General features: G+C 46.3%; 1 protein-coding gene across 4 annotated transcripts in view; it reads right to left on the reverse strand.

Moving 5' to 3' along the window:
- LOC147432849 (uncharacterized) overlaps positions 1-14,010 on the reverse strand; it is a 169,208-nt gene that overhangs the window by 129,845 nt on the left and 25,353 nt on the right. For 3 of the 4 annotated variants that reach the window (XR_015185466.1, XM_086491660.1, XM_086491661.1), the window contains exons 5-7: positions 5,501-5,553; positions 5,323-5,413; positions 5,170-5,223 (exon numbers count right to left, since the gene is read on the reverse strand). The exons of the other annotated variant lie outside the window; for it this stretch is intronic. Coding sequence is in view for 2 of the 3 variants with exons in the window: in XM_086491660.1 (XP_086347786.1) it covers positions 5,170-5,223; positions 5,323-5,413; positions 5,501-5,553 (198 nt within the window). In the remaining variant the exon portion in view is untranslated. The remainder of the gene's footprint in view (positions 1-5,169; positions 5,224-5,322; positions 5,414-5,500; positions 5,554-14,010) is intronic. 4 annotated transcript variants of the gene reach the window in all.

Consider the following 14,010-nt stretch of genomic DNA (forward strand, 5'->3'; position numbering starts at 1 on the left):
TAGGAGAGAGCTTTACTGGAGAGGGTGATCTGGAAGATGTGGAACCTGATGAAGGAATGGGGAATGAAGGAATGGGAGATGAAGGAATGGGGGATGGCGTATGTGGAGGTAAGGTTGATGAGGTTAATGGACTTCTACTAGATACCACTGGGCATCTTCTGTTATAGTGCTTCAGAGGGCTCACTAGTGCGCTGTGACGCTCAACTGAACGCCTTGTATATGTCATGCAGTGAACAGTGAAGAGCGCAGGTCTAACACAGAACAGGTGAGGATATGACTAGACCACCTGGTCCAGGACCAGTGACTAGACCACCTAGCTGGACTAGGAGGGCTGGACCAGGGCGAGGACTAGACCAGGATCCAAGACCAAGGACCAGGGGCGAGGACTAGGACCAGGACCAGGACTTGGACCAGGACGAACCAGACCAGACTTGCAGACTATCTACACAATGTAAGCAAGTGTGAAGGGCCAGGTAACAACCGATTAGCTTCACGATTCTATCCCCAGAGAGTGAGACTTCCTTTGAGGTCCCACCGTGATCGCCAAAATGAGAGCACCTGTAGCGCGGATAACGTGTCGTGCTCTCTACAGTGGGTGGTTCTCAGTGCAATGTGCGTGACAATCTCACTCAAACAGACTGAATCTCCCTCAAACAGATGAACAGAAAGAAAACAATAGACGTCAACAGAGCTCTCAAAGACACAACAGCAGACCAGAACATATGACTCGACTATCTCAAAGACTGATACAGACTCTGGCGTGGCAGCACACTCAGCTCCAGCCCAGGACTCTCAGGTACAATGGGGGTGTCGAGGCTCAGATGTGCCGGGATGGTGCACACGTGCTCTGTGTAAAGACCCACTCTAGACGACTACTACGTACAAGATACTGCCACTAGCCCAGAACGACTACTCATATGTACAATCATCAAGAGCCACCAACGGCTCATAAAGAACATCATCTAAGTCTATCCCCACTGGGTGGCGGTGGTGACCTGGCCACGATGTCCACTAGACCACCCTGCCACGTGTCTCTGCCCAAGTGTGAACTGACCAGACCAAAGACCAACTAACCAAAACCCAACTGTAAACTACTGTCATATGAAAGTGAAAGTGACACTGTAGCAGGCTGTATACACTACTGCACAGCGGGAAGGAGAAATCCACCGTTGTGGGATCCCTACCGCACAACGGGAAGGAGAAACCCACCACTGTGTCCAAAGCCTCAATGCCTCTAGCTGCAAGAAAGAGGACATGGACTCGAAAGCAAGCCTCCTCCAAGTCAAGAGAAGAATCACCAGGCACCGTGTGAAGCTGTAGTCGAACAAGTCCAAGCGTCTACGAATGTCAAAGCTAGTCAAACCTCTAGGGACTGCTGCAAAAAGAGAAGTCTGTAATAAAAAAGGCGGCCTCGGATGGGGTTGTCCCTCTCGAGCAACACGGCTCGTAGAGAAAGCACTACCAAGAGATCGTCTCGCGGCAGACACATGTCCAGTCCCCTATGTCTGAGGAGCGGAGGAGGGGTCGGGAGATGAGATTGTGGGCCCCATCGGGGAGAGAGGAGGGACGAGAGGCGGGGGTGGAGGTGGAGGGGAGGGAGGCGGGGGAGGCGGAGCAGTAGCGTCTGAGGGAGGAGGAGGTGGAGGTGAAGGAATTGAAGTGGACGGGGCCTCCTCACGCGGGTCCTGCTAAAGGGGGTCAAAACGGTTCCCTGTCGGAACCCAATGCTACTGAGCTGCAAAAGGTCGGCCACCAAGGGGAGCAGTGGGGCGAGCCTGCCCTTGTCGACGACGGCCAAGCACCTGCTGCCAACCGTCAGCTGTCTGATCGCTGGTCTCAGTAGAGGTACCAGCCTGTGCGTCTTGTGTATTTGGTTGTTGGGCATGCTCAGCCTTGGGAGGCTACGCATGCGCTGTGGGTCGAGGTCTCCTGCAAGGGCATGCCTTTTCCAAATGGCCCATTTTTCTGCAAATGAAAAACTGATTCGAGAGACCCGAATACTCCACACTCTGTCTGATCCATCCCCCACTCACCCGAGGCAGCAGTACCACCTTGGGGAGGGAGTTGTGTCTCAAACAAGAACCCGCACAGTAGGTAAACCTGCGGCCTTGGCCACAACTAAAGCTGCAGTGCGCGGAGACTCCAAAACTATCCCGAACATGGAACTAATCCTGGGGAGAAGAGGAAGGTACTCTCTCCTCAAGCCTGGGAAGCAAACCGAGATAGGCAAATTGGCCTCCTCCTCAAGCACATCTGTAGTTGGGTCGAAACCATGATGCCATGGTCTGAAGTAGGCTCGAGCTGCTCGGATACCAAGCGGACTCATTGAAATTACCTTGGCGGTCATCTCTGGAGACTCAAACTTAATCTAATAGTACCTCTCCCGAGGATCCGGACATTGGTAATCTTACCCACATCGAAGAGGAGTCGGGCTTGGAGTAAGTGCCGAACCTCGCCACGGCTGGGTCGAGTGCCAATGATCTTGGAAATAACCGAGGAGGCTTGCAAGCGTTCCACCTCGGCCATCAAGCTCGCTTGCTCTTCTGGCAAAAGAGCAAGTCGAAGGGTTTGCTCCGCAAGGTCGGGCGAGGGAGCTTCTGAGGAGTCCCTCTGTGATGGAGCAGCTAAGGCCGCCATTCTGTGTCTGCAGCTGTGGAAGATGGGGGACCAGGTGAAGACAGCTCCTTGAGAGAGAGCCCGCAAGCAAAGTCAAAAACCCGTCACTTGTCGAAGCAGAGGCAGAAAAAGGGCTTCAGTTGGGGGGGTGTGGCACTGTATGAAAAAAGGGGAGGCGGGTGGGCAGGAGGGCTGCAAAGGGGTAGCAGCCAGCAGGCGGGCGGGCGGGCAGGGAGGAGCAAAGCAAAGGGCAGGGGAGGCGGGAGCAATGCGAAGAGAGAAGGGCCGGAGGGGGGGGGGGGGGGGGGGGGGGGGGGGGGGGTGATGGCAATGGCAGGCTAGCGGGGTGCGCAGCAGCAGCGAGCTTTCAATCCGAGATTAGTTTTTACATATCTACGCACGAGATGAAGCAACGCGGCAGGCCACCATTGCACGGGGACCATTGATCCCATCCACCCCAGTCCCTGGTAGGAAGAGACGAGGCAGGAGATACGCACTATAACCAATGACTTCTATTGTGAGCCCTTATCAGCAAGGCACCATCAACGGAGAGAGATAATGTGTGGGCACATGTACAGCACAGAGTCATGAATCGCATGCGAGCTGTCCTAGCGTAGACTCCACATCGTTAGATGCATTGAGGGGTTTGCCGCACAGTAGTTGCCCAGGGGAGGATGGGGTGACACCAGATTTTTACATACAGTACTAGGATGTGTTGAGACCACGGCTTGCACAGGGGTTTTCAACATATTTTAGATACAAGAGTGATGCCTCACCGATTCTCGGAGGGCTGATATTTCTTATCCCCAAGGAGGAGGAGTGTCTGACGATATTAGGCAATGGAGGCCTATAACGATCTTGCACCCAGTATACAAAGTCTTAGCCAAGGCTTTGAGTTTGAGTGAGAAACCAGCCCTTCCTTGGGGATTTGATTCATACTACACACACGGGGTTTGTCAAGGAGCGTAGTATCCTTGACAACATCTTCACCTTTTGGGAGGCCACCACTCTTGGACGCCTTTTAGGGGAGGAACTGGTTGTACTCCTCGATAGAGGGCACTCTGCTACAAATGGGATTTGAGGCAGTGCTCACATATCCCAGCTTGTAGTGTAAATTTCTTGGTTGTAATTCCAGTGGACCTTGATTTTCAAGGTAAACAATTTGGCATTTTAATTGTAAATACCCTAGATTTTGGCATAAATCCTTGTTGTTTTGACTAGGTTGCCCTTAAAAAACATGGCCAAGAAAATGGTTTTTTTCAAGCACTGCTTTGAGGCTGAGTGGATTCAAGGGATTGCTACTCTTTACTGCACGGCTCACAGCAAGGTTTTGATTGCTAGAGGTCGTGGGCGGAGTTTTTCTTTGACTAGATCAGTGCGACAAGGCTGCCCCTTGACCCCTTTCCTCTTCTTATTCTTTGCACCAGCTCTGCGTATGTACTTGACAGCAGAAGAGTTGGGGCTACGGGGACTACAGCTAATCTATTCTCAGTTGCACGGACTAGTCGTATATTGGTCTTGTCTTAGCTCAGTGTCCACACAGTCTTGCAGTGTACTGAGGTCGGGTTGGACAATTAGCGTGTCTCTTGTCATCTCTATTTCTCTCTACTTGCTCCATTGTTCCAGTTCGGTTATATTGTATCATTTTAGCAGCACCATTAGCACACACTAGTGAATATTCCACTGTGAGGGATACTCCAATCATATTGCTCCTAGGGTACCCACTTCACGAACTCAAGCACGTTACAGATTTCTTTCTTTCTGCTATAACCACAAGAGCTCTGGCTGTGATTATCACTCTGCAAAAGTTTCTCTAGTTGGAGCTCTAGATTCTCAAGTTGATCAAGAGCTTGCTCACAATAGTTGCCAGTCAAAAGGCATCATATATATACATATACATCTATATCATATAGATAAGCCCAGATTCACCTTTAAAGAAAAGTGAAAATTATAGACAAGGTCGTAGATGACTGTCTTGAGAGCATCCCAGTCGACTAAGTGGTCTCCCCATACTGGCTGGACCACACAATACAAGCATGCCAGATAATGAACAAACTCACTGATGAACAGTAGTCCTCTTAACCATACACAACTATCAAACATAAGGTGACCGGCTTGTGGAGCTAACACAATCGGCAAAGTTAAATGCATGGAATCCGAAGTCCAGAGCTTCAATGACTGATCTTTGCCATATAGATAAGAAAATTAAGGTTGAGGGTTGCACGCAGAATTTAAACCCGGCTAGTCAAGGCTTGAGAGCCCAATGGCATGAACCCAGGGATAATCTCTCACATTAATTCAATAGAGAAAACTAAGAACAAACCGAGTGAACCTTCTACCTCTACACAATCCTGGAAGTACCATGTATAAGAAACCCCAGGGAAAATATAAGTATTGAAACCAACATTTGCATCATGAACCATTCACCACCAGAACATATATCATAATACTAGATGCAGTGATACTTTATTGATAAAAGTGTTTTATAGTTAATCCAGAATCAAAACAAATTGATAGTATCAGTTTTTCAGCTAAAGTTCAGCCATGCTGGACCTGCAATTCGCCCACTTTGTCCTCCAAGGCTTGTATATCTTTTTGAGACAACATCTGCATACAAAAAGCATGAGGTAAAGCATACGGGTGGCCACAGTATACTACAAAACATATTAGAAGTCCAACTTGCTTGCTTGAGCAGACCCTCAATACCTTTGATTCAAGCTTTGCATGAAGAACTCGGCTTTTCTTCTGATACACTGCCAAATCTTTTGCAAGGCTCTTATTGTCATGCTCTGCAATGCTGTTTGTCTCCCAAAATTGCCAAAAGGCACACTTTACAAGCTGTAGGACTAATGGATAACTTGCTGATATACTAAAGCTATATTACCTGTTTTCCTTGTAGCCAAGATGCTGTATCATTGAGTCCTCTAGACAACGGAGCTGGAAAAATGGGTGTATTGTTTTGGCTCACTTCATAACAAGTAATACTACAAGTAGTATGAATATTTTGCCACCCATGTTGTACAACTACAATAAAACTCTCTAATTTTACTTGGAAAAAATATATTATAAACCAATGGAACGTGAATAGGATCTGGTCTTCTGTCATGTTTTAAGCAGCTTCTGAGAAGACGGATCACTGGACACACATTTGACCAGGATGACGTGCTACCACTGTAGGAGCATCATCTCTCAAATGTGTCATAGTGCACAGCATAAGGGGGGGGAAAGAGAGAAGGAAAGACCGTGGAGCAAAGGGACACAAGGAACAAAGCAGATGTTCATAAAAAATATAAGAACAGCACCGGGCTAGATACAATAGAGAGAAAGAAAGATCTTTTTACGTCGATTTAGACTATACGATTGAAAGAAGGTGGGGCATTTTTCAGCCCAAAGGCCATTTTCCTATAGACGAAGATGCCCCAGAGAGTCACAAAAAGCAGTCTTGATCTGGTCATCACAATGAATTCCCGACTAATTGCAGCCACTGAAACCATCCATGAAACTATAGAGTATATGCCAGCCACATCTTCTAGAACTCTTTTGGTGATAGGGGTCTGAAAATTAGCAAATCAGCTCAAAAAACTATGTGATAATTTTTAAAGTTGAAACACACTGTTAAGCAGATAGAATAAAATTACTTTGGCTAGATATTTTGTTTAAATAATTGCTATGCCTAAAATTCTCTATTTCTTACAGTACGTTAAAAGGAAAAATCAATTAAGAAAATTATGTAATAATTTTCAAAGTTAGAAGCCCTTTGGCACTTTTATGATGGGCATTTCCCGCAAAGAGCAAGTTGGTCGTCGATCCCTTCCCAATGGATGAGTCCTTTGAAAATAAGCCTTCACTAGGAAGGGCAAGATTTGAAAATGCCCTTTAATTACAAATTTTAGAAAATATGAAAATATAAGGTTCTTTGGTTAGAAACTGAGCCTAAGTTCTAAGCTAGTACAATATAAAGTTATATTTATTAAAATTTGAGTCCTATCTCCTAAGTCAAAGAAAAGAACATTTCTAATGTATTATTCTTGATAAAGAGCCCCCAAAAATCAAAATGCATGACTCGGGAGACTCAACTTGTTTGTTGTGCTTTTTCCTACAAATGTAGGCGCTGCACAATGCAAAGTTTTAGGTGAACGCTCTTAAGATGTTTTCCGCTTGCGTGCTGGTTCCAAAATCCAATGACCTCAAGACTAAAACTAAAAGACTCAAATCGTCAGCCTGAAAATCATCATCATCATCATTCATGCCCGAGGATGCCCAGCATCAGGCGTTGTCTGAGAAAGTATTGCATTGATCATTGAAGAGCTTCGTCAATGTCCGCCTCTGTAAATAATCGTATTGGGCGTCTCCCATGTCGTGCTAGAATAGTCTTGATTCTTTGGTAGATCCTCGGTCGATGTCGTGGTCACCCCCAAAGACGTGGGCGTCTAGCTCTTCCGAGCTCATTGACTCTGTCCACTAATATACCTCTGGTAGAAGTGGGCTCTGAATTCTGTTGTGAAGCACCCTCAACGGGCAACGGTCCAAAGCCCTCTCTCAATAGACAGTGAAAGCGGCCTCGTATCTCGTAGTATACCCGACAATGACAAATGTGATGTAACTCTGTCTCTGGCTCTATATGACATAACTGGCATATCCAGGCTTCTGTTGGTACTCTCCTAAATGTGCCAGTCTCAATCTCTAGCTGATGCGATGATGTGCACATCTGACCGATAGCACATCATATCCCATAGGATAAATGAGGATTTGGTGCAAGGTTGTAGCCCACCAAATAGGCCTCCCTACAAAGTAGGCCCAACAAAAAGAGATTATGGGCAAGGTAGAGGAGGTGTTAGAAAAAGGGTTGATTCAACCTAGTTCTTCACCCTTTTGCTCCCTAATGCTTCTAGTGCAAAAGAAGGATGGCTCTTGGTTGGCCTACTTGGAGGACAGATGTGGATGCCTTTGTACGAGCATGTGTGATTTGCCAAAAGGTCAAGTTTGACAGGCAAAAGGCACCAGGGTTGTTACAGCCACTACCTATTCCAGATAAGCAATGGGAAAGTATTGCTATGGAATTTATCTTCGACCTTCCAAGCACGCCGACAAGGAATGATGGTATATGGACCATTATTTGCAGGTTCAGCAAGCGGGCCAATTTATTCGTCAAGAAGAAGATAAAATTGACCAGATGGCGTGGTTGTTTATGTACAATGTGTTAAAAGTACCATGGTATGCCACGGTCTATTGTCAGTTATTTTGACCCTCGTATGACGAGCCTTTTTTGGAGAGGCTTGTTTGAAAACATGGGCACCATGCTCAAGTTTTCCTCCTCATTTCACCCACAAACTGATGGACAGCCAGAAGAGGCTAATTCTACTCTCTTAGATCTGCTGAAATGTTATGTGTCAGCTAATAAGGGCAAGTGGGAACAATATTTACCCATGCTTGAGTATGCATACAACAATACGGTGCATTCCTCAATAGGCAAGGCACCTTTTCAGATTGTTAAGAGGGTGGCAAAAAGGTTCCTCCCATTATGCACACAAAGGACAAGAATTTTGAAGCAGATCGATATGTTGAGAGCATGGATGAAATGTATATTTGGCATGCAATCGAGGAAATTTGCGATTTCAAGAGGGCGGTATGTCACGAGGCTGTGGCAACCAATAACCTTAGTTGCTGGTTTCTTTCCCTTGAATTTTATTTAATTTTTGGGGCCCTCTTTTTGAAGTCACAAATGGCCGGACATTGTATGGTGAGTGTAAAACAGCCAACAGCCGAGAGTTTCACCCGTAGCAGTAAAGGCCAGGTCAACCCGAGTTGGTTGGGCCAATCGGGACTGAATCCGAGCAATAAAAGGTTAGTTAGGCTCAGTTCAAAGTCGTTTAGGCCCCACGCAACACTTTTTTAAGTTGGTGGATATTGAGAATTTTTCTCAAGAGGGCATTTTGGACACTTGGCGGCCCATGAGCCATTCTACAAGCCACATTAGCTGGGGGCGCCCATTTTTGGGAGAGGAGGCTGCCTTTTTCTTCATTAAGTGCTCCACACTGTGTGGGAATAGTGGGTGCAAGATTCACAGCTTAAACGGAAAGCTTGCCTTCTGCCTTGTCTTATGTAGCACGATGATTCCGCTCTCGTGCACCTCTCTCCCCCTTTGAATACAAAAACGTCATGTCCAGCTCAAGGACTTTCCATCTGTATGTACAGTTGTGTGGGTTCATGCGCGATTGCCAAGGCAAGAGCCCCTCTTGCATAGGTACTGGATTAGCTAATTGCAAGTACAGGTGAACTCGGAGAGAGTTCAGGCGAGAAATCTCATCCGATTCAAAGGGCAAGTAGCCCTATAGGTGCGGGAGCTCGAGGGCTTGCTATGGATGCAACAAACACGCCAAACAGAGCCCGAAACAGGAGATTACAACCTACTATGTATTTTTGCAGGTTTAGGGTTTTGACCCTTTTCGATCCCTAATGCCCCCAAGAGCTTCGGGGAAGCTATGGGATCACTCTACAGGTGTTCTGGTGCATTTTGGGGCAGAAAACAGAGAATTCAGCATGCTGCAATTTCTCGCCGGGTTTGGAAAAGTGCTCTTATATGCCAAGAAAATCACCTATGTCATGGGAATTTTGCCTGTGAAGCCTCCTACTGCGGTTATGCTACCGAAATTGGGCTAAAGTAGGTCATTTTCAGCCCGATAAAAGTGGGACATCTCGTAAGAATTTAAAGGTTTTTCTCCAAAGTGTAATTGGATAAAGAAATACCAAAAGGGGCACCAATCTTTGGAGCCTACAGGGTGTCGCTGTCTGCTTGGAAGCACTATAGCTACCAAGCCGTGTCTTTGTTTAAGTATTAAATTCCAGTCACAGGCTTATTTGTGAAGTTCCTCTGTGTCATAAAGTTTAACAGTGTAAAGTTCGAGTGAAAGCTAAAGTCTACCGCCCTCTAGCGAGTCTACGGGCTGGTTTCATGCCAAAGGTGTAAAAACGCGGTAAAGGCTCGGAAGTGGAAAAGTACCTTGCATAGCTTGCATAGGAGTCATCAGCAAAGGAATCATGTGTTTGGGTGACCACAAGGAGAAATCATGTTTGATGAGGGAGCTAACGCATGTAGAAGAGTAGGAGCGAAGCTTTGCTACAAATGTCGAAGCCCCTTGAGGTAGTGACAATCCTTGTCCTCTAGTCCACCTCTCGCGCCTTCTTGCTCCTTCAATTATAGTGACTGCAACAACAAACTCGTTCGCTATAGCATCAAGTTTGAGAGACTGCCACATACTACTAAGGTGTCAAAGACTCAAAGCCCTGAAGAATGGAGCCAACCTGCAGATCCTGGCCGAGGGGCCTAAACCCTAAGAACAAGTAACAAAAGAAGAAGTCCTACCAGCTTATGGGGACCCCGTCCGATGGGGCCCCAGTGACATAAAGGAAGTAAAATAAAGCAGGACCCACACACACACTCACGCAAAAAATGATGACATGGCAGCTGTACAGACGCTCCATGTTTTGCATTGACTGCTGATGTAGCAGTTGTACGGAATTCCGCAAAACGCGCTGGCAGCTTTTTGGCATTCATTGCTTTTGGACCAAAAGCTTTTGAGTTTTGAAGGCTTTTCACTATAATTGCTTTTCAAGCCAAGGGCCTTTAAATATAAGGTTCGGGCTCATTCTCTGGCATGCTTCCTCGAGAAGGTGCAGAGACTGGAGTGCCGGCTTGTACTATGTTGATGCAATATAAAGAAATACCGAAAGGGATGCCAAGGTTTGGGGCCAATACTCTCTGGGGTGGAATTCCGCCACTCCGTGTCGTGTGTCGTCTCTCTCTCTCTCTCAGTTCAGTTGTTATTGAAGTGCTAAAAGTTTGTTCAGTATGTTCTTTTCTATTGGCATGTGGTGCCCGTCTTGTGACAGAGACTCCCTTATTTTTTGTTGGGAAGCCTTGGAAAGTGCCTTCTCCACCCACTTCTTTACCATGAAGTCCCCTAGTTGTCTGGAAAGTTGAGCCACTAGTGCCTTTGTTCCACCGAGCGTGCCAAAAATGAGAGCACCCTCCTTGCTCATTCAATTCTAGTGGTTGCAGCAACAAACTCGTCCACTGTAGCGTTAGGTTTGAGAGACCCTTATTTATTGTTGGGAAGCCTTGCGAACAGAGCCTTCTCCACCCACCTCTTTACCATGAAGTCCCCTGGCTGCCAGGAAAATTTAGTCACTAGTGCCTTTGTTCCACCAAGTGTGCCAAAAATGAGAGCACATGTAGGAGAAAAATTACAGAGTGCTCTCTAATGTGGGTGCTTCTCAGTGCAGTATACATAGAAATCTCATTCTATGCCACACAAGCAGACAATTGAAAGACGTATTGACAAGCTGAAATGCATATAGAAAGAATGTAACAGACTTGGACACTCCAAGTCAATTAATCACGACATCACCAAATAACCACTTCAAAACAATTCACAGTTTCCAACAGATTTGCACTGGCCCGGCGGAGTTCCATGCCTAGAGATATTGGCCCCAAAGATTGGCGCCCCTTTCGGTATTTCTTTATGTATTAATCAGTGTTCAAAGTACAAGAGTGGTTCGGGTCTCACTCTCAAACTCTGCGTCCAGATGCTCTGCAAAGTGGGAGCCCAAACCACTTATTTAATGTTTACAAGGGATGCCAAAAGCAGAGCCCCAGCCTAAATAAAAGCAAAGGCTCTTTCTTCTCTCAAGCTCTCTCTTGAGTTTTAAAATAAAGCAAGAGAGACTCTCTCTTTCTCTCATAATTTGCGTTGAGCAAAAGCAGATGCCGCAAAAGCAATCTCACGCAAAAGCAGATGCATTGCCGTACGGTGCCACGTCATCATGTCAGCGCTTTTTCCGGGATTCAACCTGCTGCCCCTTTTAGGGTTAGGGTTAGGGTTAGGATTTTCTCTGTTTTTAGGGTTTTTGGCAAATTTTAGGGTTTGCAGGTTTTAGGGTTAGGGTTTTCAGAAGCAGTCAGGGTTAGGGTTTTCAGAAGCAGTCAGGGTTAGGGTTTCCCCCATGCTCTCGGGCAGACACGTCATCACTTTGTGACAAAGAAAATGTACTAAAAGTAGACACAGCAACATAGTCTCCAAGCCCAGTGTAAGTTCGACTGCTCTCAATGTATAAGCTACAGACTAACTAGTAGGATGCATAGCTCCAGACTCAAGTGCACACAAGGTGCAATGGGGGTGTCGAGGCTCAAACAAAGTAGGGTCATGTGTATGAATAGACTCAAGATCAAAGCTCACACTCATGCAATGTTGCCCATATATACAATTGACTAAGAAATATCTTTGTCTCTCATGAGGACTCTTGGAAAAAAGATGTAGCTCTACAGGCTGCACGCCTTGCTTGGGTATGGGTCAAACAGACACTCCAGACACGGCTATCTTGAGGTCACTTGGATGCGCATTACTCCCCATCCAAACCTGCCTCGAAGATTGTGAGATTGGCTGTTATGGCAGCATCGGCTTTCTCTTACTGACCCCATGAGAATTGTCTCATGGAATGTACAGGGGCTAGGTGGACCCCAACTTCTACGACAAAGGGGTTGACTTAGATAGGAGCTTCAGAGATGCCTTGTGGGTAGAGCGATCGATATTCTTATGCTCCAGGAGCATCACTTGTGTGAGAGCCGTATCGAGCGATGTGGACAGATCTTGCCTAGTCGCTATGAGACCTCTTAATCAACTACTTTTGGACCTCATAGAATTAAGGGAGGTGTATGTATGACTAATGCGGATTCATGGCAGCAGACCATTGTGGGTAGAGGCATCAGTGTGCCAGGCAGGGCTCAATGGGTCACTATGCAGGTCCATGGTTGCCTTGTGGGTTTTCTGAACATTTATGGGCTCAACCAGGCAAGTGCATGGGCTGAGTTTTGGTTACATTTGGTGGAGTCTCTACCCCATGAAGAGCAGTGGTGCATTAGAGGGGATCTCAACATGTTTGAGGACCCTTCGGACAGGATTGGGGGCACCCATGCTACTGTACATGGGGCAGAGTTGATTGCTTGGGAACGGCTATGTATGGAGTTGAGAATCTCAGATGTATGGCAGCATGCTGGCTTTGCACAACCCTTGGATAGCCTCTCATTCTCTCGGTCTAACTGCAGAGTAGGATAAGTGAATCTTTCTAGGATAGATCGTTTATATGCTACTCATCAATTATGTGACTTGGGTGGTACAATATGCATTTTAGCAGGGACTATTTTTATAGATCACGTACCAATGATCCTTACTCTGACCAACAGGCAGAGAAGTGGCAGTGTTATGTTACGCATCCCTGAGAGGATTTTATTAGATACAGAGCTCAAAGAGTAGGTTGTTGCGCTTTGGACCAAGAGTCTGGATGTTGCTACTAGAGTGGCCAATGGCCTCACGGAGCTTAGTCGCGCTTCTTTCTTCGAGAGTTGACAGCACAATTGGTTGCGGCCCGAGAGGAGAAGCATCTATATCAAGGCATCGCCTCCTTACAAAGGATGCAGGAGCGGCACCCAGAGAGGACCAAATATAGCAGGCTCAACAGGAGCTGATCACCATTGAGGATCGGCGCCATGAGTTTGCCTACCACCGTCAGGCATCTCGATGGCTAGTGTTTGCAAGTTGAGGAGACCAGATGGCTTGGTTGCCACAGAGACTGAGGACATACAGGCAGTAGCCACTGATTTTTACCGTGAGCTGCTCTCAGTTAAACTAAAGTTAGAGTGCAAGGATGCATGGAGAGAGCATATGTGGACACAGATGCCTCGTCATTGAGGAGATGCGACAGATGCTTGAGAGTCCTCTCCTGCCAGAGGAGCTTCAGGAGGCTCTCACGGCACTGCCAGTTAGACTCCCGCTTTTTCTTGGAGTATTAGGAGGTTCGTTGTAATGTAATTCGCCTATTAACTTGAGAGTAGCGGAAATTAAAGAGAGTACTTTTGTCAAATTACTTTGTGAGCATAGCGGGTGAACATAATTGATGGTAGCAACATAAACATAGCATTTAGTTAACTAGGCATCAACAATACTTTTGCAAGGGAGAGAGTTTAGAGAACATGACAATAGTTGAGAACCGGATTTATGTGGAGCCGGTCCGCCCTCCAATAAGCATTTGTATTATGATTTCTCCCATCAAGAGAGACTTGTTACAATACAATCTTTTTGTTCCTTGTGACCAAGGTCATGCAATGAAGATGGAAAGCTTCATGCATCACGAGCATAACATAAACTTTGTGGAAAGCATTAACTATCCTAAGCCTTAGTCCCAAGACATCAAACACCTTCGAAGGTGGAGAGAGCTAGCAGGGAATGAGGGTAGGGAAGAGGAAGAAGAAACATTTCATAGGAGAAAGAACTAGTTCCTCACTTATTATCACTCTTCTTGCTAGCATACATAATAGCATACTAATGAAGATGGAGAAAA

Source organism: Adiantum capillus-veneris, chromosome 20, assembly GCF_014529385.1.
Source record: "Adiantum capillus-veneris isolate H3 chromosome 20, ASM1452938v2, whole genome shotgun sequence".
Lineage (NCBI taxonomy): Eukaryota > Viridiplantae > Streptophyta > Polypodiopsida > Polypodiales > Pteridaceae > Adiantum > Adiantum capillus-veneris.